Consider the following 22,319-nt stretch of genomic DNA (forward strand, 5'->3'; position numbering starts at 1 on the left):
AGACAGGGAGGCCTGGCGTGCTGCAGTCCGTGGGGTCAAAAAGAGTCGGACACGATTGAGCAACTGAACTGAAATAATAAAAAGCAAATTTTCTAACTAGACGAGAAACTATAAATTAATAGAAAAATACACTTCTAAATATATAAGCCATGGGTCCAAGGAGACTGTCAGAGAAATAGAAAATATTTTGATTTGAATGAAAAGAAAACAGATTAAAGTTCATGGGCTAGAGGTAAAGAAGTGCTGAGGGGTAAATTTATCACTTTAAATGCTTATTTTGAAAAAGAAGAAAGATTTCAAATCAATGACCTAAGCTTTCACCCTGAGAAACCAGAAAAAGAAAAGCAAATAAAATACCACATAAGAAGAAAGGAAATAATAAACATAAGGCCAGACATTTTAAAAAAAAAACAAAAAACACCCCACTGAAGAGTCAGCAATAAAAAACAAAAGTGACTCTGAAAAGATAAACTTAATAAACTAGCTAGACTGATCAGGAAAAAGAAGACACAAATTATCAATACCAGAAATCAAAGAAGGGATATCATAACACACAGCACAAAAATAAAAGGTAATGAGAAAATAAGAAATAATATTATGAGAATTAAGAAAATATTATACATTTATGCCAACAAATTAAGACAACCTGGAATAACTGAGAAGACAAATTACCAATTGCAATACTAACAGTGATAAAGATATATACCATAAACCCTAAATCAACCTTCAGAAGAAAACCTAAATAGCCCAGTTTCTGGTAACAAAATTGAATTTATAGTTAAAAAATCTTTCTATAAAGAAAACTTCAGGCCCAACTGGCTTCACTGGTAACCTACCAACCATTTAAAGGAAGCAATAAAAATACCAAGTCTACACAAACCTCTTGCAGAAGAGGAGGAAACATTTCCTCACTCATCTTATGAGGCCAGCACTACCAAAATGTTACAAAAAAATAGTAGATCAATACATCTCATGAATACAGATGCAAAAGTCTGTAACAAAACTTCAGCAAACCAAACCTTGCCACAAATACATCATAATCCCAGGAATGCATGATTGGTTTAACATTCTAAAATCAGTGTAATCTGCAATATCAAGAAAAAATATGTATATAAGATCATCTCAACAGACACATACAAAACATTGACAAAATCCAACATCCATTCCTGATAAAACCTCATGACAAGCTAGGAATATAAGGAAACTTCATCCTTATAAAAGGCATGTAGGAGAATTGCTTGATGGTCCAGAGGTTAGGACTCCATGCTCTCACTGGCAAGGGTCCAGCTTCAATTCCTGGTCAAGGAACTAAAAGCCCACAAGCCAAGCAGTGCAGCCAAATAAATAAATGGTATCTAAGAAAAACCTAGATCGCAGAAAATGTAACAGGCTCAATCTTTTCTACCTAAGATCGACAACAAGATCAAGATGTCCACTCTTGTTATTTCAACTCAGCATTCTAATGGAAGTCCTAATCAGTGCAATGAGGCAAGAAAAAGAAGAGGCATCTGAATTAAAAATGATTACATAAAAGTACCTCTATTTGCAGATGATATAACTGTGCAAGTACAAAATCCTAAGGAACCCACCAAAAATTACTATAAAATGTGTATTTAGCAAGGTTGCAAACTACAAGAGCAATTAGAACAGTTATATTTTTATACATTATCAATGAAAAATTGAAAATTAAAATCTCAACACAAACACTATTTGCAATTGCATCAAAAATATGAAAAGAGATACATTTAACAAAGTATGAGGAAGAACTATGTACTGAAAACTACAAAGCACTGCTGTAACAAATTTAAAGACAGTCTAAGCAGAGATACTGTTAAGACTCAATATCCTTAAGATGTTAACTCTCCCAAATCGATCTTGAGACTCAACAGGATCCTAGTCAAAATCCCATCTGACTTTTAAACTAGAAATCCACAAGTTGACTCTAAAATAGGAAGGTCCCAGAATAGGTCAAACAATTTTAAAACAGAAGAAAACTGAAAGATCCTCGCTCTCTGATTTTAAGACTTATTATACAGCTATAGTGATATAGTCATTAAGACAATGTAACAGTGATGTGAAGATAAAAACACAGATCGACAGAACAGAGAACCCACGAATAAACACGTGTTTACAGTCATTGTTTTTGACAAAGGTGCAACTAATTCAATGTGAAAAGGACAGTCTTTTCAAAAAATGGTGCTGGATCAATTGTATATTCACATGGAAATGGAAATAAAAAACAAGCAGTATTTTGCCTCTCATACCATACTCAAAATTTAACACAAAATGGATCAAAGACCTGAACAAAGGACATAAACTTTTTGGAAGAAATCCCAGGGAAAAACTATTATGACCTTAGGTTAGGCAAAGATTTCTCACCTAGTGCATGAAAAGTATGCATAATGAAGTGGGGGGATAAATTAGACCATCAAAATTTTAAAAACTTTGTTCTTCAAAAATGCCATTCAGAAAATGAAAAGGCAAGTTATGAACTTGCAAAAAATATATCTGACAAAGAACTTGTATCCAGAATATATTTAGAATTCTTATGACTCAATAAAACAAAAAACCAATGGAAAAAATGGGTAAAAGGTTTCAATAGATATTAACAAAGAAGACAGACTAGTTTCGACTAAACAAGTGTAAAGATGCTCAACATCATCAGTCACCACAGAAACACAAGTTTAAACCAACAATGAGATGCCATTACACACCTAGAATGGCTAGAGAATGCAGCGCCTAAAACTGCTATGAGACTGGAGAAACTGGACCCTACACTCTGCAGGTGGGAATGCAAAACGCTACAGTCTTTTTGGAGGCTATTTGAGAACAGTCTGACAGTTCACCAACTGAGACCAAACAACTAACTCAACTGACAGTCAGCTGAGAACTGACAGGAGAACAGTTTGACAGTTTCTTTAAAATTCAACATATACTTACAACATGACCCATTCCTGCTCTTGGGTTTTATGCAAGGGAAATAAAATCACGTGTCCACAAAGAGACTTGTATTTGGATATTCATATCAGTTTTATTTATAATAACCAAAAAAAAGGAGAAAGTGTCCACCAACTGACTGATGAATGGTAAACGTATTGAGATATATCCACACAGCAATTAAAAACAAACTTCTAGGGAATTCTCTGGCAGTCCAGCAGTTAGGACTTGGCGCTTTCACTGCCAGGACCTGAGTTCACTCTCTGGTTGGGGAACTAAGATCCTGCAAGTTTTGTAGCAGAAAAACAAAAACAAAAAGCGCCACAAACATTCCTGCAAACATTCCTAAGTGGAATGAACAGGTCACATAACTAACTTCACATCAGTTCAAAGCTTGTGTTTTTACTACAGAAGAGCTCTAAATTATATTTTACTACCAGAGGAATGGAATTATTTAGCTTACAAGACCAGAGAAGAAGTAAGGCTTCCAATTCTGCCCCACTGGCCCAAGCAACTCAAAGCTTAGCCACTTGCAGACTGTGCACTCAGCTGAGAACAGGCATTAATAAAACAGCCCTTAAATTAATATTTCATCATACCAACAAACCAAAGCATTTAAAACTCAACAGCTAAAAAGCATCATTATTTTTCTGTTAGGTAATGCTTGCAAGCCCATTTCAAAAAGTTAACAAAGAGTCAGAATCATAACGTATGCCAAAAACACAACAAAGCCAAAGAAACTGTTGACCCCCCACCTCCAAAAAAACACAACAGTACCACTCATAGTATTCCTTAATCCCACAATTGTGCACTAAGGACCTACAGTACACAAGGATTTCACATGGTCTTCAAATTCATGAACCCAAAAACGGGTCCTGGGTCCACATTATCAAAAATGCCAAGAGCACAAAGGTGAGTGTGCAGGCTGCGCCATGAACATGTATGCGTTAACTCGTGATCTCTGCGCGGTCAGGACACCACTCACAGACCCCAACCCAAAGGCATGTGAATTTCATGTAGAGTAACTGCATTTCAGCACTCAGAAAATCACAACGGCTGATAGAACATTTGTGAGAACATTAAGGTACCACAGAGTCAGTGAGTGATACTGAATGCAATGGTCACATTTGGTGACAGTATTTGTGCCTTCAATATGCAAGTGTCTATTTCCGGTGTCACTGGGGCACTGATCCGCTATCTCCTTGTCCTTTTTTAAAAAAAATATTTATTTCATTTATCTTTGTTTATTTGGCTACTCCGGGTCTTAGCTGTGACATGCAAGATCTTTAATCTTCGTTTCAACATGTGGGATCTAGTTCTCTGACCAGGGATTGAACCCAGGCCCCCTACAAGGGGAGCACAGTGTCTTAGCCACTGGACCACCAGGGAAGTCCCCTCAACCCACCATCCCTGAGGCAACGAATTGATCAGACACCAGGAGGCCTCAACCTGCCTTCAGGGCTAAATAAATAACACAAACCAGCGACGTAGAGACTCAGTGTACAGGAACAGAAAGTGGTAGGGACTTAGCCAAGTCAGAAAATGTACACTATGAGTAAAGACACTTGACCAATTTAGTCCTCCTAGTAATCAAGTGATTGGGACACACGGCCCACTCTTGACATCTCCTTTCTCTCAAAGCTGTCTTAATTACATTTGCTGGCATTTGACCCAGCAAATGCCAAACAGTCTCTAACAACACTGCAAACTCATAGAAGAGAGAGTCCCAGCAGGCATAGTCATTAATTAATTATAGAGATCAAACCTACAACTTTTAATGTCTAACCAAGTGAGTTATTCGGTCAAACAGTGCAAGTAGTGTGTAAGTGATAAAGAACAGGCCAAAGCAGACCCTAAACATACAGGACAATTATAATTAGGACCAAACAACAGCAGATCTAACAGATTTCTCTCATTTGCTAACAACAATGGAAACTCAAACACCCTTAATGATGAGGGAGACCAACTGTTTTTTCCTTGTGCTAACTAATCTTTACTCACAATAAAAAAATTGACCTGTAAGGAGTTTGCCCTCTGTATCCCTCTAACGACTGTCTTCCACACTAAAATAGAACAACAACAAAAAATGGTCAGGCATAAAATAAATTTAAACTTAAACGTGTTGTTAGGAATTTTATGTAACAACTAAAATTTAAGAACCAGAAATACAGGCTGATCAGCACTCATCTGTTTTTCCAGAGATACACAATCATCATACGCATGAGCAGAAAGTCTGGATCTAAGCTCTCAGACCTTCCGGACTGTCTTGTACGGTATGGTAGCTGCTAACCACGTGTAGCTACTGAGCTCTTGAAAATGTGGCCAGTCTGAACTGAGAAGACCTTGTACTAAAAACATAAAGTATCTTGCTAATACTTTTGTACTGGTTACATACAATAAATGATTCGATAAATACTTTTGATATATTGATAAATAAGTGTTGGTCGCTCAGTCCTGTCCGACTCTCTTCGATCCCATGGACTGCAGCCCAGGAGGCCCCTCTGTCCATAGAATTCTCCAGGCAAGAATACTGGAGTGGGTTGTCATTCCCTTCTCCAGGGGATCTTCCCAACCCAGGGACTGAACTCAGGTCTCCCACATTAAAGGCAGATTCTTTACTATCTGAGCTACAAGGAGAAACCATATATTGATATGTATGCTAAATTGCTTTAGTCATGTCTGACTCTTTGCAACACTAAGGACTGCAGCCCACCAGGCTCCTCATTCCATGGGATTTCTCAGGCAAGAATACTGGAGTGGAGTGCCATTTCCTTCTCTATGGGAACGTCTCGACCTAGGGATCAAACCTGCATCTCTCCCTTCTCCTACATTGGCAGGCAGGTTCTGTAACACTGAAGCCACCGGGAAGTCCTATATATTGAGATATATAATATTAAATATATAAGTGATATTATTAAAGTTAATTTCACCTATTGATTGTTACCTTTTAATTTGGCTACAGCTGGAGTTTAAATCATATATGTTCCTCATATTATATTTTTACTGGACAGTGCTGCCCTAGAATTTCACAACTAACTCCTCCAATGATTACTTTCCTGGCAAAAAGAGATCTGGAGCCTCACCCCCACCCATACAAACAACAACAACTTCAGTCATTAAACCAGTCCCATGACTACTGACAATGCAGCAGGTTGCCAGAGTCATCTGGTCCCTCACAGACCCAGAGGTAAGTAACTAGTTTAACAATCACCTGAGGCTCCTTTCTTCCTAAATTATTCTAGCATGTAAAAGAAACAAGGAGTAGGAAGAAAAATCTGTGAGTCAAAAGATTACATTTTTTCCCTCAATGCTAGATTTTCAGGTGACTAAAACTAAGGTTCAATTTTGGTACTAAACTGTTAAGAACATACAGATGTAACATTCTAAACCCACCATTTCCTTCCTCTTCTATAAATCCTTAAACATAAATTACACAAAACCACTTCACACTCACTGAGATGTCTATAATTAAAGAGGGACAATGAGGGACTTCCCTGGTGGTCCAGAGGTTAAGAATCCACCTTGTTATGCAGAAGACTCGGGTTCATCTCTGGCCAGGGAACGAAGATCCCACATGACACAGGGTAACTAAGCCCAAGAGCCACAAGAGAAGATCTGCATGATGCAACAAAGATTCCACATGCCACAGCTGAGACCTGACGCAGCCGAATAAGTAAATGCCGAGAAAGATGGGCAGTGAGAAGAACTGGTGAGGACTTGGAGCTCAGAACCCGCATACACTGCTAAGGGAATAAAAAATGGTGCAGCCATTTTGGAAAACTGTTTGGCAGTTCCTCAAAATGTCAGAACCCAGAAACCCTAAGAGCCAGCAATTCCACTCCTAGGTATCTACCCAAGAGAAATGGAAACATGTGTCTTCACTAAAGCTTTTACATGAATGCTCACAACATTATTGTACATAATAGCCAAAAAGTGGAAGCAACCCGACAACTATACTGTGTGTAAACAGAATGTGGTGCATACATATGCGACCGAAGGCCACCTGGCGATAAAGAAGAATGAAGCACCAGCACACGCTACAACATGATGGGCTCTGAAGACACGACGCTAAGCAGAGTCAGTCAGGAGACACTAGTTTATTATTCCATGATTATATGAAACAGACAAGTCTGCAGAAACCAAAAGCAGATTAGAGGCTGCCAGGGCTGGGGAAAAGGGAAGGAAGGAGTTGCTAACAGGTACAGAGTTTCTTTGGGGGCGAAAAAAAAGTTCTAAAATTGATTGTAGTCATGGTTGCACAACTCTGTGAATGTACAAAAAACCACTGGGTTGTACACGTTAAACTAGTGAATTGTATAGCATAGTATGTGACTGCAGCCATGAAATTAAAAGACACCTGCTCCTTGGAAGAAAAGCTATGACAAACCTAGACACTGTATTAAAAAGCAGAGACATCACTTTGAAAGCAAAAGTCTGTATAATCAAAGCTATGGTTTTTCCCGTAGTCATGTATGGATGTGAAAGTTGCACCATAAAGAAGGCTGAGCACCGAAGGACTGATGCCTTCCAATCGTGGTGCTGCAGAAGACTCTTGAGAATCCCTTGGACAGCAAGGAGAGTAAACCAGTCAATCCTAAAGGAAATCAACCCTGAATATTCGTTGGAACAACTGATACTGAAGCTCCAATATTTTGGCCACCTGATGCGAAGAACTGACTCATTGGAAAAGACCCTGATGCTGGGAAAGATTGGCGGCAGGAGGAGAAGACGGTGACAGAGGATGAGATGGTTGGATGGCATCACCGACTCAATGGACATAAGTTTGAGCAAGCTCAGGGAGATGGTGAAGGGCAGGGAAGCCTGGTGTGCTGCAGCCACGGCTTACTGACTGAACAATAGTACGTGAATTTTATCTCAATAAACCCATTATAAAAAAGTAAAACATTAGAATGAAAACCATAATGCTCCAGAAAGGGACCTATACGAAATGCTTCATTTAGAATAGAAGCAACAAGTGATAGCTAGCCACACAAAAAGAAAGAAAAAATTTCAATTATGACTGACTGCCATTACCGGCCCAAATGCCTCAGTTCAGTTCAGTCGCTCAGTCATGTCCGACTCTTTGCGACCCCATGAATCGCAGCACGCCAGGCCTCCCTGTCCATCACCAACTCCCGGAGTTCACTCAAACTCATGTCCATCGGGTCGGTGATGCCATCCAGCCATCTCATCCTCGGTCCTCCCCTTCTCCTCCTGCCCCCAATCCCTCCTAGCATCAGGGTCTTTTCCAATGAGTCAACTCTTCGCATGAGGTGGCCAAAGTACTAGAGTTTCAGCTTTAGCATCATTCCTTCGAAAGATCCCAGGGCTGATCTCCTTCAGAATGGACTGGTTGGATCTCCTTCCCAAATCTACTCCTCAGCCCTGTGATTTTGCAGCTCCTCCCACCAAATGGGCAAGGTCTAGTTTTGTGGCTCCTTGTCTTCGAGTTCCACCACAGGACTTGTTCTGGCTGCAAGAATGAAGGACAAATGGCAGTGTGCCACTCCTGAGCTTCAGCAAGTCTTGCACGTTTCCATGTGCCCTGCTGAGCTTCTGCCACTGTCATGAGAACTTCCCTTGGGCAGCTGCTGCCCATTCAGCCTGAGCTCCAAACTGAGCACACATGGAGCAGAGCCACCCAGCTGACTGACAGATCTGAAGCCAAGAGCAAAGTTGCCCAAGTCAACGTGCAGATCAATGGCTATTTTAAGCACTGAGTTTTGGGGCAATTTGGTATGCAGTATTATGGTGGTGATATTAAACTAATACAGTAACCAATTCTCCCACGGTATTTTGAAGAAGTTCCATGAAAGAAAGTGATTATCAAGGTAGGTCCAGCTTAACACCTTGAATAAAAATAGTTTAATTTACTCAGCTTAAGAAAATGACCTATGTATCTCAAATTTTAATGCTTGTCCCTTTAACCTCTTAAACTAAAGGTTGAGAACAACTTAAGATGTTACACACTCTTTCATCTTACTAATTTTATTATTTTAGGATTTTTATTTTTAAAAATGAAAAATGGAATAATACTAATTTAAATAAACTATGCACTATATCCCACTAGGGATAAAGATATGAACCAAGTATAACCTACATCCTCAAAACTTTACAGGGATATAAACAAGGAAACAAACAACAGCTGTTAAAGAGGCAGTGAAGTGTTCTAAGAGAACACGAAGGGTCATTCAGGAACAAAGATAACAAAGAGGAGGCAAATTTTTTAAGTTATATACATGTAATATATAATTACAAAGGGCTTCACAGGTGGCACTATTGGTAAAGAACCCACCTGCCAATGCAGGAGACCTAAGAGACGAGGGTTTGATTCCTGGGTTGGGAAGATCCCCTGGAGGAGGGCATCGCAACTCACTCCAGTCTTCTTGCCTGGAAAATCCCATGGACAGAGGGGTCTGGTGGGCTGTAATCCATGGGGCTGCAAAGAGTCAGACATGACTGAAGCAACTTGGCATGCATGCACAAAGGTATCTCCGTCATCGGGACTTACTGACATGTTTGATGAAAATCAAGAATGTCTTCAAGGTTTCTAGCTGTGACGCTCAAACCAGATGCTTTCAACAGCTATGGGACAGGCTAAAGATGCTGACTCATTATAAACTCAAGTCTAAACTGAGGCACAGATCTGAATTTCCAGAGCTCCATGGAGCCTTGGGTACCTTTGTATACAATGACTCTGGTTTAGTTTCCTATCCTCTAGTAGCTGGCACTGGACCATTTGGTCTCACTACTGGAAGCTTCCTGAGTCTCTAGCCTCTGCCTTTGCTTCCACTGTCCAATCATGTCTGTTAGCCACTGCTGTCCACTGCTATGTACTTCTCTCCTACCTGTAATTCCTGTCTAAGTTCACGATAACCTTAAGTTCAGCTTTTAGAACTTCTGCTATTCATGAAAGCCAGAACTTCTGCTAGCTGAGCTAACAGATCATCCTTAGGCCTGTAGGTTATTTTTCACCACTGCACAGAATGCAAAGGTTCAAAACAAGCTCCTAGTTGCCCAAACTTCAGGTTTATGCCTATTCCATACGACTAGGTTAGTTAATTCTGACCTAAGACTGACGCACTACTGTATCTATGAAATTTAAAACATGCACACACCAATCCAGGAGATCTTTTAAAATTGCCCTTTCTGACAAATATCATATGATATTGATTATATAAGGAGTCTAAAAAAATGGTACAAATGAACTTATTTACAAAACAAAATTAGCCACAGACATAGAACACTTATGGCTATCAGGGCGGAAGGGATAAATTAGGAGACTGGGATTGACACACTATTTTATATAAAATAGATAACCAATAAGGATCTACTGTACAGCACAGGGAACTTCTTAAAACTCTGTAATGACCTATATGGGAAAAGAATCTAAAAAAAGAGCGGATGTATGTATAACTGATTCACTCTGCTGTACAGCAGAAACACACAATTTTAAATCAACAATACTCCAATACATTTTGAAAATTAAAATTACAACTCTCTAATTGCCATTCTGAAGAATTATTAAACAAAAAACAAAAAAAAAGTTAACAGTCTTTCAGAAACAGGAAAAAGATGAAATGTAAGTTTCTATCTTTAAAAACATTAACTTTTTAAACAGAAGCTTAAACACAAAAAATATGAATTTCTGAAATAGTAACGAGAGAGAAAATGTTAAATTATTCAGAAAGTAGTATCCATATAGCTTTGAGCTCTCAACGAAGTTTCCTGCAAACTATCTTCATTTGAGAAGAATTTCCCCAAAACTGTTTTGCTAACTGCAGAAACAAAATAGCAGAGCTCCTCTACTTGTGTGTGTGTCATACGTGTCCTATACGTCACATATGTAGCAAGTGCCGGTTCATACGTGTCCTATATGTCACATATGTAACAAGTGCCGATTCGTGTGTGTCCTATATGTCACATACGTAACAAGTGCCGATCTGGGAGAATTATACACACACAGCAGTCAGTGTGTGGGCGTTGAGGACTGGAGATGAACGAAGATGACTAAAGGACCTATGGTCCTCTGTAAATGTCTCCCTTGGGAGTTCAGTTCCCAGGCTGAGCCACTTTCATTCTCTATGTGCTGAATGGATATTAGGAAGTCAGGTACATCTGGCCACAACAGGTGACCCAACTTAACAGTAACAATTCTCTTGTATTTTCTTCAAAGAGCAATGAGACATCAGGCAAGTATCGCTTTCTCTTCTATGTGCCCTGACGTTTTATTTTTAAGGGCACATTCTACTCTAAAATCCTGCACCTGACAAACTTCACCGCTAAGGTAATCATTCGTTGGAGGAAAATAAAAAACCTGATCATCTATTATGTATTACAGATCCTTAAACCGCGAAATTAATGACTCTGATCCTACCTTTCCAGAGTTCACCGCCAAGGTGGGAAGAGAGCCACATAAATACATTCAATACAAGGTCAGAAAATCGTAAAAGCACAGCTATCTGACAGGATCAGATAAAGAAGTGCAGGCATCAGAAAAATATTTCTCCTGGGCCAATCAGAAGGCTGTAACAAGAGGACGGCATTTCAGCTGGACCTTGAAAGACAGGGAAAGGCTAACCAGGTACACCAGCCAGCTTAAAGAAAAGGGGAACCAGTGAGTAATCCAGCCTGGCAGAAACAACAAATTTTAAAGATACAGGACAATAGGGTTAAAAGGCCAGGTTATTGTGACAATCAGACCGAAGACTGGATTTTACTCTGTAGGCAATTTAAAAAAACCCTAAGAATTCAAATGCAATACAATCCAAACAAGCAACAAGCAAAGATCAACAGAAACAGACTATATGTACATGACACAGCATTCATTCCCCATTGAGTCCTCTTCACAACTCCTAACTGAAATCCATGAGTTAAAAAAAAAAATCTCTAAACTACAGTAAAAAAAAAAAAAAAGAAAAGAAAACCAAAACAATTTCTTCCCAAGATCAATTTCTCCTCCTTGGCTTCAGATACACAATTCTCTCCCTTACATAAAATAAAAACAAAAGACCCTAATGACTCTGCTGTCTCTATCAACCATCCTCCTTCCTTGTCTTTCACATCTCATCTCTCAAACAAGTGGCCAGTACCCAAAGGATGCCTTTATTTCTTCACTGTCCACTCCTAATTTGGTTTTCAGCCCCTCTACTCTGATCTTTATTAGCGCACTTTCAGGAATGCCTTCCTTTGCCAATTCCACAGCCCGATTTCCTTCATTCTCTTTGGTCCTGACACTTTTTGCGCTGCTGCCCCTGAAGATTCCCTGAGCCTTTTGTCACCATCACACCTTGCTAATTACCCTACCTCTGAGGAAGCATCTCTTGACTACTCTTCTTTCCTCCATTTCCCAACTGAGTATCCCAGGGCTCAACTCGAGTCTCTCATTCTGTCCTCTCTGTACTCTCCCTTCAGCTATCCCACCTGTGGTACCAGGAAGTATTCCTGTGATAAGACTCAACTGAGCCCTATGAAGTTAGGTTTGAAACTGTTTTTAAGGTATTAAGCCTTAATGTTTTTAAGATATTAGTGCTTGTACTCAGGGGCATAGGTAAGAGAATTCATTCTCTAAAACTAGCTTATATTTCTAACAGGAGTATTTTTGCAAGCACTTCTGAGAAATGAATGTACATTTCTGGGCATTTACAAAACCAGAGCATACAGTCAAAGGTTTAAAAGTTAAGACTGTCAGGCAAGGCCTGAAGATTTAGTCAAATTTGGAAAGCCAAGCTAGACTATTCTGGGCAAAAATTAAGACAAGGAAACAACAAAAAATCATGCACTATACTTAGGTCAAATGTGTATAACCAGGTTCAAGAAACAATTAACAAAACTTGGCTACACATGTCCTATTTAGGTCAAGAGTGAAGCCCAAGCCTGAGGCCCTCAGACAGAGGGAAGTGGGTGTGCCTGGCAAACGTGAAGAGTGAGGAAAACAGATAACCCACCGCTCACAGGCCCTCCTCAGGCATTGTAAGGTAGAAAAATTTCCTGTGCACTTCAAACAAAAACAAAAAACAGGCAAAGAAGAGTATTATCCACGATTATGAAGAAAACTACCTTCAAAAGATCAAAATAAAATAAACTTACAAAAAAAATTTAACTTTAACTCAAGTCACAAATTTTCTTGTTTTCTGGTTAAGTAGTAGTGGACTGTGAAACTTGTTACTAAAAGATGACCTTACAACACCAAGACCTCCCTCGTGGCTTAGATGGTAAAGAGTCCGCCTGCAATGCAGATCTGGGTTCAATCCCTGGGTTGGGAAAATCCCCTGGAGAAGGAAATGACAACCCACTCCAGTATTCTTCCCTTTAGAATTCCATGGACAGAGGAGCCTGGCAGGGTTATGGTCCATGGTGTCTCAATGAGTCAGAAATGGGCCAGCTAGCGTTTCACTTATAACACATTTCAAAGGCAACAACTGAAATCAATGACAACTTACAAACTAACATTTCTAGTTCTTTTTATGCAGCATTATTCAAACATTTCCACAGAATTCTCACTAGAATAAACATCTCAAAGTTTAAATGTTGGTTAAATTGTGAAACAAGAAAACTTTTTTGTGGGGAGGGACAAGAAAGGGATAGGGGATGAAGAAGTAGAAGCTACTATGCATCAAACAAATAACCTACAAGGATATACAGTACAGCACAAGGAATATAGCCAATATTTTGTAACAACTGTAAATGGAGTATAATCTACACAAATATTAAATCATTAAATCACTATGTTGTACAGCTGAAACCAATAATGCTGTAAATCAACTATACTTCCATTTTAAAACATGTTTTTAGAAAAAGGAAAATCTTTTCTGCAGTGAGGAACACTACCTGGAGCCAATTTGGGTCTAAAAACGTAGAGAACAAATAACTTGCTTTTATATTGCATGCACCAATTTTCAAAGCCTTTTCACATATATTATCTCACTGAATACTGGCAATAACCCTGTGGAGTAGGACAGGCATTAATAACCACTGTACAAAATTCAACACTGGGACTAACACAAGACTGTGCCTGCGTGCCAAGTTGCTTCAGTCACATCCGACTCCATGTGACCCTATGGACTGTATTTGTAGCCTGCCTGGCTCTTCAGTCCATACATTCCCCAGGGAAGAATACTAGAATGGGTTGCCGTGCCCTCCCTCCAGGGGATCTTCCTGACCCAGGGATTGAACCAGTTAATCAAAGATGAAAGTGAAAGAGAAAAGTGAAAAAGTTGGCTTAAAGCTCAACATTCAGAAAACTAAGATCACAGCATCCAGTCCCATCACTTCATGGCAACTAGATGGGAACAGTGGCACACTTTATTTTAGGGGACTCCAAAATCACTGCAGATGGTGACTGCAGCCATGAAATTAAAAGACTTCTTGGAAGGGAAGTTATGACCAACCTAGACAGCATATTAAGAAGCAGAAACATTACTTTGCCAACAAAGTCCCATCTAGTCAAGGCTATGGTTTCTCCAGCAGTCATGCATGGATGTGAGAGTTAGACTATAAAGAAAGCTGAGCACCGAAGAATTGATGCTTTTGAACTGTGGTGTTGGAGAAGACTCTTGAGAGTCCCACGGACTGCAAGGAGATCCAACCAGTTCATCCTAAAGGAAATCAGTCCTGAATGTTCACTGGAAGGACTGATGTTGAAGCTGAAACTCCAATACTTTGGCCACCTGATGCGAAGAACTGACTCATTTGAAAAGACCCTGATGCTGGGAAAGATTGAAGGTAGGAGGAGAAGGGGACAACAGAGGATGAGATGGTTGGATGGCATCACCAACTCAATGGACATGTTTGTGTAAACTCCGGGAGTTGGTGATGGACAGGGAGGCCTGGTGTGCTGCAGTTCATGGGGTCGCAAAGAGTCAGACATGACTGAGCAACTCAACTGAATCAAGAAATGAAAATCACCCTCCAACTAAAGATTTATCAATTTAAAGAAACCAGAACAGAATTAGACCCTATCTTAGGGTTTCAAATAAAATTTAATGAGTGATCACTTATATTCAGTATAATTTACACACATGTAAAAAACAATCAAGACACACCTCTACTTTAGTGCCTTTAAAAAAATCCTCTAGCGGCTCTTCATCATATCAAACCTGGAACTCCAAAACAGATTATCAAGTTTTCTTTCCAAGATAGAGTGAACTGAACAAACCCAGAAATAGGATTTTCTATTAGGTCTCTATTAGACTAATGCATATTCAGACTAATGCCTTAAAAGTATTTAAAAACCTAACTTTTTCAGAGGAGCTCAGTCTAGTCTTATCATGGCAAATGAGTGCGTCTGCTTTATTTTAAGCTGTGGCTCTAATGAGACCTATTAACAAAATCTGAGAGGTAATTCATTGTGAGCATCATGGGAACTAACTGTAGATTTTCCCTGTAAAATTGAATTTGATCACCTGGAGCTCCTCTAGATACCCAAGGGGTTAAAAATTCCAGAAGAGGCACACTCTGCCTCTAATTCTTTAAGTGAGGATTAGGAAATAACCCACAGAAACTCAAAGTTGCTAACGTTTCTTGATTTATACATACAACAAATAAAACCACTACTTTCCTTTAAATCCTAAGAAGGAATCATTAAACTCCAGAAAATATAGAATTCTGAAAAATCAAATTATACTTATGGCTCTGTCAGGGACAGCAATCACATAAAAATTTCAGGTGCTAAACATAGCCAACTAGAACAGGACCTCACGAGACACTCTCAGGACATCCTCGATTTTTCATAGGATGGCTTAATGAGACAGGTAAAAATGATGAAAACTAAGTTACTAATGTTAAAGTAAAATACAGTTATACAGAACTACGTAATACCTCAACACAGAGGCATTTATATCTCTAAAGTAAATGATTACTGAAATGTATTTTGAGAAATGCTTGAACAGTAGGGATTTTAATTCTTGATAAATTACAGGCTGACATGGTTACTAACTCTTCAGCTCTCCCCCTCCCCAAGGCTTTATATGAAACACTAAGGAAAATTATTTCAATACAAATTCATAGTCTTAGCTTTGGCTAATTTTAGCTTGAATCATGTATCACCAAAACATTACTACTACAGCACTGTAACTACAGGCAAAACATGTTTTAAAAATAAAACCAAGTCTAAAGTCTACAATGCTGCTCACACATCTTCAAGTAAATAGTTTCTCTCTGGAAAACTTTCAGCAGATGCAATGATCACAATGCACAATCAGATATGATGCCAACAGAGATCGTGATACGTAACAGAAATCCAAAACAGACGCAGCTTCCATTTGCTCCAGAGAGCCACCTTGTTTTCCACTCTCCGGTTTTAGCATTATTCACAAGCCTCTGACATAACGATGTCCTTTATCACAACAACATCTCACCCCAGTATAATGCAGTCCTCAGAGCAGATCTTCAGACAGGCAGCCCAGGTGGAGCTATGCACATTCATCTGTTCAGTAAATATTAATATTTGCCAAACCACCTATCCTATGCCAGGCACTGGACAGAGCACCAAACGAGAAAGACTTTCATCTGTGTAACTTCTGGTTTACTGACATCCTTCAAAAACACACACAAAATGTGAGGAGCCCCATTAAGGATTCTATTCTAATGTGGCCAAAAGCCATTGAAGAGTTTTGAACAGAGGACTGAGGTGACCTGAATCAGGCTGTCAGAAGACTACTCAGGAGAATGGATGGTGGTTGTGCAGAGAATGGAGGGAACCAGTGCGGAGACTAAAAAGATATTCAAGCAGAAGAGGGTTGGCTGAGAGTAGTGACTATGGACAAAGCAGCACACAGTCAGTGTTAGAATTCTGGTGTCCGACAGTCTAGACTTAGAACCATTTTTCCATTTATATACTTGGGCAAGTTACTTATACCCTTGAGCCTTGGTTTCCTTATCGATCAATGCTTCTAAAGCCGCAGCACACAGAAAACACAACAAATTATGATATACTACCAATACTTTGATAACAAATTCATCTGAATGAGGTTCACACGGGCTCACTTCCCGGCCCCAACCCCTGCTTGCACCAAGATTAGCCCTAACATGAATGATTTTTACCGAGAGCAGTTATACACAAGTACTGCAGGGACTCCATCGAGAGAGAAGGATGTTTCTCCCCCACCTTACACTACAACAACTGCTCATAAATATACACTGAGCAAGGTGTTTTTCTCAAATTAATGAAACTCTAGTTTGCACCTTCAACGTGTGTTTTCACGTGCATTATTTTATTTCCTCAGTGTTTATGAATAAAAACGAGACAAGGAGCACCTTGCGGTTGATCGTGATAAAGACTGTGCTGTTACTACCAATTATTTTAACTTCTGTCAATCGTTTTTATTTAAAACTATTAAGGGACGGTACCCTCACTCTGACAGCACTGAGACACCAGGGAACTAAGTCACCAGAAGCTTTCTTTTGTAACTATAAGTTTACAAAATTCAGCCGTCTGCAGCTTCCCCTTACATTTTTTTCTTTTTTCAGTGTGAAAAATTTTTTATTGAAGTTGGCAGTTAATAGGATACTGGTGACATTAACAAAATAACCTACTTGGTATTTTGGTTGAGGAAGTTAGATTAATGTTTAGGCTTGAACTGATATTAAGAAAACGTATTCTACTCCCTCTAGAATATAGTCAGGAAACCTGTGCACAGGAAAGGATTATTTTCTGGGTTTTGATTTTAAAAACGATCTTGAGGCTTGGCTGCATGAAAAAGGGGAGGTGGAAAACTGAGCAGAGAGGTAGATACTTTATGACATTCAGCCCAGGAAGGAAGTGGCAGTACTGAGATCCAAAGTCAAGCTCTCCCAGGGACAACACCTATAAACATCCTGGTGTAAACGTTCTGGATCTGCCCCTGACACTTATCCTTTCAACAAAGGATGAACCACCCTGAAAACCTATATATTCAATCGTTCAGTAATTACTAAGCACGAGCCATAGGCAAGACAAAGTGCTGGGCGCTAGAGGACAAAAGTTAATGGGATTGCATCCTAACCCTAAAAAGCTTGGGTTTCCCTGGTGGCTCAGTGGTAGAGAATCCACCTGCCAATGGAGATCCTTCGGTCTGGAAGATGCCCTGAAAGAGGGCATAGCAATGCACTCCAGTATCCTTGCCTGGGAAATCCCATAGCCAAGGGGTCGCAAAGAATCAGACAAGACTTAGCAACGTAACAACAGACCTTCAAAAAGCTTAGCTGGGCTCGGTGGCGTGTACCCGTAGTCCCTGCTACTCAGGAGGCTGAGGGTGGAGAATCGCTTGAGCCCAGGAGTTCTGGGCTGTATGTACTATGCTGATCAGGTGTCCACACCAAGTTTGGCATCAATATGGTGACCTCTCAGGAGTGGGGGACCACCAAGTTACCTAAGGAGGGGTGAACCTGCCCAGGTCGGAAACGGAGCAGGTAAAAACACCTTGCTGATCAAAAAGCTTACCATCCAGTGAGGAGACTAGGTATTCACATGTGAAAAGAAGAAGTAAGGCAGATAGAACAAGTGTCTAAAAGAAAGAGCTCACTTTCAGCCGGGGTGGTCAGAAAACGCATCACAGCTGGGTAACAGAACTGACTGAATTTGCTAGGAAAAAAAGCAGGCACAAGAAACCAGAGAACAGCATAAACATATGTGTAGGGGCTTTCTTAAAAAAAAAAAAAAAAAACTACCGTGAAAAATTTCAACATGTAAAACGTATACAGGATAAATGGACTCGCCACTGAGCTTCCACAATCATCAACTCAAGGCCAATTTTCTCTTACAACTTACATGTCTGCCTCACAAAAACCCTAAAGGAACCTATTTTCGAATGTTCCTGCATTTTTCACTGACTCCATCTTCAGACAAATCCATAGCACAGTAGTCTCCAAAAGGCTGACTTTCCTAAAGGCCACATACAAATAAAGTGCAAGACTATTTTCAAAAAAATCAACTCTTGACTGTTTACACAAACCAACGGAACAGCGACAAAGATATTCCAATATGACAAGACAATCCAAAAAGGTTTGCACGTACTTTGAGATTACCTTTTCCATGCTTAATATGCTCAATAGTTCAGTTCTCATTGAATATTAAGTTCTCATTGAACTTAATAGTTCAATGAACATGAATAAAATGATGGAGAATTCATGTCCTAAAAACAAGCATCACAGGTGAAGTATCTTGGACAAATCATTTGGGCTCCTGAGCCTAAGTTTCTTCCTCTATAAGAGAAAGATCACCTGCCTCAGGTACTTGTGAGAATCAACTGAGTGTATATGTTAAATGCCACATGGCTGGCTCTTTATATCACCCCCCCACCCCCCGACTGACTTGGGAAGAACCAGTCAGGAAGAAAGCTGCCTCGTTTCCCAATCCTCTCTCCCCTTTCTCAAGATGATGCCTGGTTTCCCAACTCTCTCTCTCAAGATAATGTAAAAACTTTCTCCATCTCAAAACGTGCTTAAGGTGAGGAGCTAAGCGTTCTGATTTCATGGAGCTTCTTTCTTCACCTTAAAGCAAATTAAGGGACCTGAGCTTGAAGCAAGTATTCAGGAGGATAAATCTTATAGAGTGTCAAACTTCACAAAACACCTCCGCTTTTCAACAGTCTCCCCCCACCACCTTAACTAGCAGAGCCGTCCAACATCACACAAGAATGTGGCCTACCTAGTACCTAGTAAAACACTCTCACTATCCCCACTTCCCGGCTGCTACGCTTACTCTCTGAACCATCCACAGCCCCTCTACAGCAGGCTACAGACAGCAGGGCGGCCATCAGGACACTCAGCGGGGCCAGCGCGTTAAGAAGCTCAAGATGAGGCATGCAAGGGGCACCTGCACTTGCTTTCTTACTCTGTCCATGAGAAAGCGTGAATTCTAATCCGGTGTTCCGAATCACGTGCATTGGAGAGGCAGTTCACCGTTGCTCAAAATAATCAAAGAAGTTTAAACGTCTTTTTAAAAATATGTTGTCACAATTGTTAATTAGGATTTTCATTCTTCCTTTAGCATTGCTTTCTCTAAGTTATCTTCTTTTTTTCCTTTTTTGTATGCATGTAACTGAAGTTCTCTTTTGAATTATCTTCTTCAGTCACCAATCCTCTTTCCCTATGAGAAGACATAATGCGTTCCTCACTTATCATAACCCCAGCCACCACAAATCCTCCCCTGGGTTAAAGCCTTCATCCAAAGCCATTCTTTTCAGGTATTACTCATTTATTTGCTGTTCCCCTAAGATAATTATAATGTAGTAAGGTATAGCACCTTACAGTTTACCCAGTAGTTTGTAAACTGAATTCACTTACTCCTTACAGCTTATGAGAAAGATAATTCTGTTTTGTAGGTGAGGGGAAAAGAATGGAGAACTTACTGTCTTGTCGACTTATAAAGCAAGTTAAGAGGTGAACCCGACGTCCAAACCAACTCTAAACGCCAAGCTCTTCCCACTCCACTATACTCTTTTCTAAGAAGGGAAAGCCTACAGTTTTATCAAAAACCACACTGGCTTCCAAGAGAAAACGATCTTCGAACAATCGCTCTAGATTGCAACCAGATTTTCCATCTCTGCACCTACCATCATCCCATTTCTCGCTTTCTCTCCACTCCACTCCTCATGGATATTATCGTCACTCCTTCAACCCCCTCCAGCATATATTCCACCTCAGCCTGCTAAAGGGAGGTGCATCCCCCTCGCCCCAAACCTCAGCCCTCCCTTCCCAGGGCAGGTATAGTTCTCACTCCGTGAACTACACAGTACGCTTGTCAGCTCTTAGTAAGCTATTTTATAACTTTTTAAAAATCTCTTTAAAATGGACAAGACTTGTAGCTCCTTCATCCCCATACTTTCCCCAGGGCACCGGGCTACGTCCTATTCTACAGAACAGGGTACCGACCCTCACAAAGATTTCTGCCAGGCCCCACTGTCATCAGCGACTTCCTCTCCAAAATCCAGTTATCCAAACAGGCTCCCCTTCCAACCTCTTCAGCAGGGTGTAGCCTCCAGGGTTCCCCGGACTCTCCCCTTCCGCGGCTTTCCTCTGCTCACGTCTGGGCCTCTGCCCACCTCACCAACTCTTCCCTTCACTCCCCATCCCAGGGGTAAGGAGCAGCCCCAGTGGAGGTGGCTCCTCCTCCCTGACAACTTCCAAGTTCGACCTCGTATCACCTGTTCTCAGAAGATGCCTCTCGGCCCGGTGGCCCCCCGCCTTTGCCCCGACCCGCCCCTCTCCACCTTGTCCATTCCTCCTTTCCAGCAGCCTCCCGCCTCGGGTCGGTTCCGGAGTGCCCGTGGGAATCCATTTCCCTCGCGTGGGCTTCCCACCTCGGGGTCAAGCTCCCCTTTCTCCATCACCTGCTCCGCCCATGACCAGATGACATCCGCCGCGGCCGCCGCCTCCTCCAAGCCCCTCCTCGGACGCCGGGCCCCCGGCCGCTCACCGCCTTCCGCGAGCGCCAGCCGCCCCCTCCGGCAGGGGGCGAGGGGGGCGTGCACCCCTATGCCGCGGCCCCCAGCCCCCCGCCACCCCCGAAGCGCACCTGTTCCTCCTCCTCTTCCTCGCCGGCCGGCCGCGCCGGCGTCCCGACCCCCACCCTCGCCGCGCCCCGGCCTCCCCGAGCCCCGCACTCACCACGAGTAGGTCTGCTCCGCCATGGCGCTGACTCTCGAGGGCTCTGCTGCAGGCTCGGGCCGGGCCGGGCCCGGCGGCAGGGGAACAAACGGGCGGCGGGCTCGCTCGGGCCGGGAGCGGAAGGCGCGGCCGCGGCCCGGCGCTCGCTCGCTCGCTCACACCGCGGGCGGACGAGCCGGGAAAGTGACTGGCGGGGAGAGGCCGGGCTCCGAGGCGGACCCGCTCCCTGGGCCCCGGGGCGGGGCGGGCTCCGCTCTCGGCCTCCCTCACCGGCGGCGGCGGCGGCGGCTCCGCTGCGGCTCTAAACCCAACATGGCGGCGCGGCGGCGGCACTGAGAACAAGGGGGCCCCGGGGCGGGCGAACGGCAAGAGGGCCCCGCGCTCACTGCGCGCTGGGCCGCAGGGGCGCCGCGCTCGTGCGGCGGCGGCGGCGGCCCGGGGACATGGCCGGCGGGCGGAGGCGGAGGCGGCGGCGACTGAGGGGGGCGCTAGGCGGTGAGGCGAGGCCGCTCGGCTCACACCCGCCAAGGGGAGGCGAGGAGGGGGCGGGGGGTGAGCCTTGGCCCTGCGTGGGTCACGTGCCCAAAACACGCTCACGTGACGCGCGCGCCCCGCCCCTCGCGCCGGGCCCATGCGCGGAGACGTCGGTTCCTCGGTTCGAGGCGACTGTTGCTCGCTCGGCTTCTGGCGGTTGCGCCGCCTCCCGCCGCTTGGTGCCGCCCCCTCCCCACGCGGGGCGGTCGCCTCTGGGGGGCCCTCTTCCCTTCCCCTTTCCGAGGGGCTGCTGCAGCCAG

At 42.3% G+C, this 22,319-nt stretch overlaps 1 protein-coding gene across 3 annotated transcripts in view; it reads right to left on the reverse strand.

Annotated features, from left to right (window-relative positions):
- The window catches only part of SPPL3 (signal peptide peptidase like 3), a 100,064-nt gene extending 78,003 nt beyond the window's left edge, over positions 1–22,061 (reverse strand). The window contains exons 1-2 of one of the 3 annotated variants that reach the window (XM_042234693.1): positions 21,526–22,061; positions 19,751–20,005 (exon numbers count right to left, since the gene is read on the reverse strand). Coding sequence is in view for 1 of the 3 variants with exons in the window: in XM_027956626.2 (XP_027812427.1) it covers positions 21,526–21,548 (23 nt within the window). In the remaining 2 variants the exon portion in view is untranslated. Of the gene's footprint in view, positions 1–19,750; positions 21,273–21,525 lie in introns of those variants that run through there. The other 2 variants (XM_027956626.2, XM_060401278.1) reach the window with 2 other exon arrangements.
- Between the last annotated feature and the right edge of the window lie 258 nt (positions 22,062–22,319).

The sequence above is a fragment of the Ovis aries genome, chromosome 17, assembly GCF_016772045.2.
Source record: "Ovis aries strain OAR_USU_Benz2616 breed Rambouillet chromosome 17, ARS-UI_Ramb_v3.0, whole genome shotgun sequence".
NCBI classification, from domain to species: domain Eukaryota; kingdom Metazoa; phylum Chordata; class Mammalia; order Artiodactyla; family Bovidae; genus Ovis; species Ovis aries.